Here is a 2,800-nt window from a genome sequence, read left to right as displayed (position 1 = left end):
CAATCAAAACAACCGCCCAATCAAAACAACCGCCCAATCAAAACAACCGCCCAATCAAAACAACCGCCCAATCAAAACGACCGCCAAATCAAAACAACCGCCAAATCAAAACAACCGCCCAATCAAAACAACAACAATAAACACAGAAAAAAACCAAGAGTTTTTGTAAAAAAGAAAATTAAAATGAACCCGAGGAAAAAACAATGTACCCTAGTAAATGTTGCCCTGCACGCTTTGTGCAGCGGTCTTTGTGTTCATGCAAATATCAAATCTACAAATTTGGGAATATTTTCTTCAAGTTCAAATTCCAATTTACAATTTAAGATTTTTTTTTAATTTTTTTTTATTTAACAAGCTCTTGTTTTCTTTATTTTTTCTTTGCGTGACTTCAAATTCAGATCACATGAGGGCGAATATTTGTGCAATTTTTTTACTTACAAGTTAAGATTTTGTGTTCTACAAACTCACCTGTATATTTTTGATATTTTATATTCTTATAAAATATATTTTTTGTGTCAACACTGTAAAGGTTTTGCTTCAATCTCATTGCACAGGTACTGTGTACTTGTGTATAATGACAGTAAAGGCTTTCTATTCTACTCTATTCCACCATGTTTATCTTCATAAATTTGGACCAGCTGGAACAATTTCCAGTGGAAGAATGGGCCAAAATACTTCAGGAGACGTGTGCCAACCTACTAAAAACACTACGCTGAGAGGTTATTGTCCACTATTGACTATTAATGGTCGGGGGGGCTAATAATTTAGGACTTCTCATTTTTGCCCTCTCTTTTCCTCACTCTTGTTTCAACTCAGTGCATCAATAACATATCCTTATCAAACTTAGTGGACATTTTGTCTTAGTTATGTCGAAAACAACTACACTATAAACAGGGTTTCTTAACCCTAATATTGTCCTCATGTTGTCCTATATCAATGTTCTTTTTAATTCCCCAAAATAACATGATTGATTCCACCCAACGCTCTTTGCCAAGTACAAATCTCTACTTTCATTAATTTTGGGGCGTCTTTTTCAATTTTATAGCATTGTAAAACAAATGGAAGTGTTTTTGAAATAGTATTGAGTAAAAGTTGACATATTCCAGTCTGTGATTATCATCAACATCCATTCCTTTAATTTTAGTCTCAATAATTCCTAATTTCTGCTTTTCTAATTCAAACATTAGGTATAATTTCCTATAAATGAGATTTATTGACCATAAATTCCCAAAATATCTCAAACTAAAGTTAATAAGTTAGTGTTACGTGTTGAACATTGAAAAAAGCATCAAGTGTTAAAAGAAAGGACAAAAACAAGAAAAAGTTTTTTAAAAAGCGTCAACAAAAGTGTTGATTTTTAATCTTGACGGGAAAACGACACGATGGTTAATGGTCATTTCCACGGAGAAATTAAGAGTTTATTATAATTTCATAAAGGGGGGGGCTAATAATTTTTGCCTCAACTGTAATTGGAAGTTTCTCTGGAAGTGTCAGCTAATTGATACGTAATGACTTGGATAATGTAGGAAGAAACGGTCAGAAACCCTTTAGCTTGACCTAAAGTCTGCTTACCGTGGGCGCACACACGAGCAGGTTCTCGTCGGTCTCCAGGGTCGTCTTGTACAGCTTGCTCTGGATGCGGTTCAGGGTTTTGAACCCTTCAAATCCAGCCTGCGCATATTTGGGCAGCTTGTCGATGGAGACGAGCACCTGAAGACACAATGAGACACTGAATGAAGGACATGGACACATCGACACTCTGCTCATGTCTGACACTTACTCTGGATCAACAGAATTGATTTTTCATGATTTTTTCAGGGTTAATCTCTTCCCTTCCTTTCTTTGTCCCCTTTTCAAAAAGTTTCTATGTCAGAAATTTGGGTTTCTTTCAAGCAAATTGTTCAAAAAAGTAACGTGGATGGTTTCCAACAATGCTCCTCACAAGTTGAATAATAATCAGTTCAGTCCTTTTATTGAAATTGGGTGTTTTTTGTCAATTTCATAGCATTTGGAGAGAAAAATAATTGATGAAAGAACTTGCGTGTGACATATGTTTAAAAAAAAAAAGGGACAAAAATGTCCCAAAAAAAAAAGAGTGCCAAATGTAGGGGAAAAGACCTTTGAAAATTTGGGGAAACCCACAGAAATTTCACAAGGCTCAGAAAAAGTTGACAAATGTTGAAAAAGTGACAAAGACTTCGGGGGAAATCACACAAAAGGGTCAAAAAAAGACGACCACAACGTTGATAAAAGGGGTTTCATTTGAAATTTTGACTTAAAAAAACAAAACAAATTCTTGCAAATTGACCAAGGTGACAAAACATTGAAAATAAGTGTTGAAAAAGGGACAAAATGTAAGAAAAAGTTAAAAACATTAATAAAAAAGCGTCAACGTTAACAAGGGTTAGAGAAATGCAAACATCCCAGAGTGTTGTTTTATTTACAACCGATTAAGTTTTCCGTAATGAGACATTAAAACCAACCTCATCGTCAGCGAAGGGCTTGGGTTTGAGGGCGGGCACGTGGACTTCTTCGTAACCTTTGCGCTGTTTGCGGAATGAGCCGTCCGGCAGCTGGCAACGCTTGTTAGCCATGAAATGGCTCCCTTGGGTGAAGGCCAGGTCGTCCAGGTCTAGTAGCTGTCTGGGGGCCATCGACTGCACGACAAATACAACAACATGGCGACTTCAGTGTAGTAATCTTGACTTAGCTTATAGTAGCAGAGTCTGGTGGAGATATGCTGCTCTATACACGCCAAAAGTAGTGATTATTTACATGGAGTCTGGTGGAGATATGCTGC

General features: G+C 36.6%; 1 protein-coding gene across 1 annotated transcript in view; it reads right to left on the bottom strand.

Annotated features, from left to right (window-relative positions):
• Positions 1–2,800, bottom strand: part of LOC117945078 (U5 small nuclear ribonucleoprotein 200 kDa helicase-like) — a 48,064-nt gene that overhangs the window by 40,838 nt on the left and 4,426 nt on the right. The window contains exons 7-8 of the mRNA XM_034872332.1: positions 2,484–2,657; positions 1,573–1,710 (exon numbers count right to left, since the gene is read on the bottom strand). Of these exons, the coding sequence (XP_034728223.1) occupies positions 1,573–1,710; positions 2,484–2,657 (312 nt within the window). The remainder of the gene's footprint in view (positions 1–1,572; positions 1,711–2,483; positions 2,658–2,800) is intronic.

Source organism: Etheostoma cragini, chromosome 5 (assembly GCF_013103735.1).
Source record: "Etheostoma cragini isolate CJK2018 chromosome 5, CSU_Ecrag_1.0, whole genome shotgun sequence".
Lineage (NCBI taxonomy): Eukaryota > Metazoa > Chordata > Actinopteri > Perciformes > Percidae > Etheostoma > Etheostoma cragini.
The sequence above is the reverse complement of the archived record's forward strand: the minus strand, read 5'-3'. Positions and strand labels throughout refer to the sequence as shown.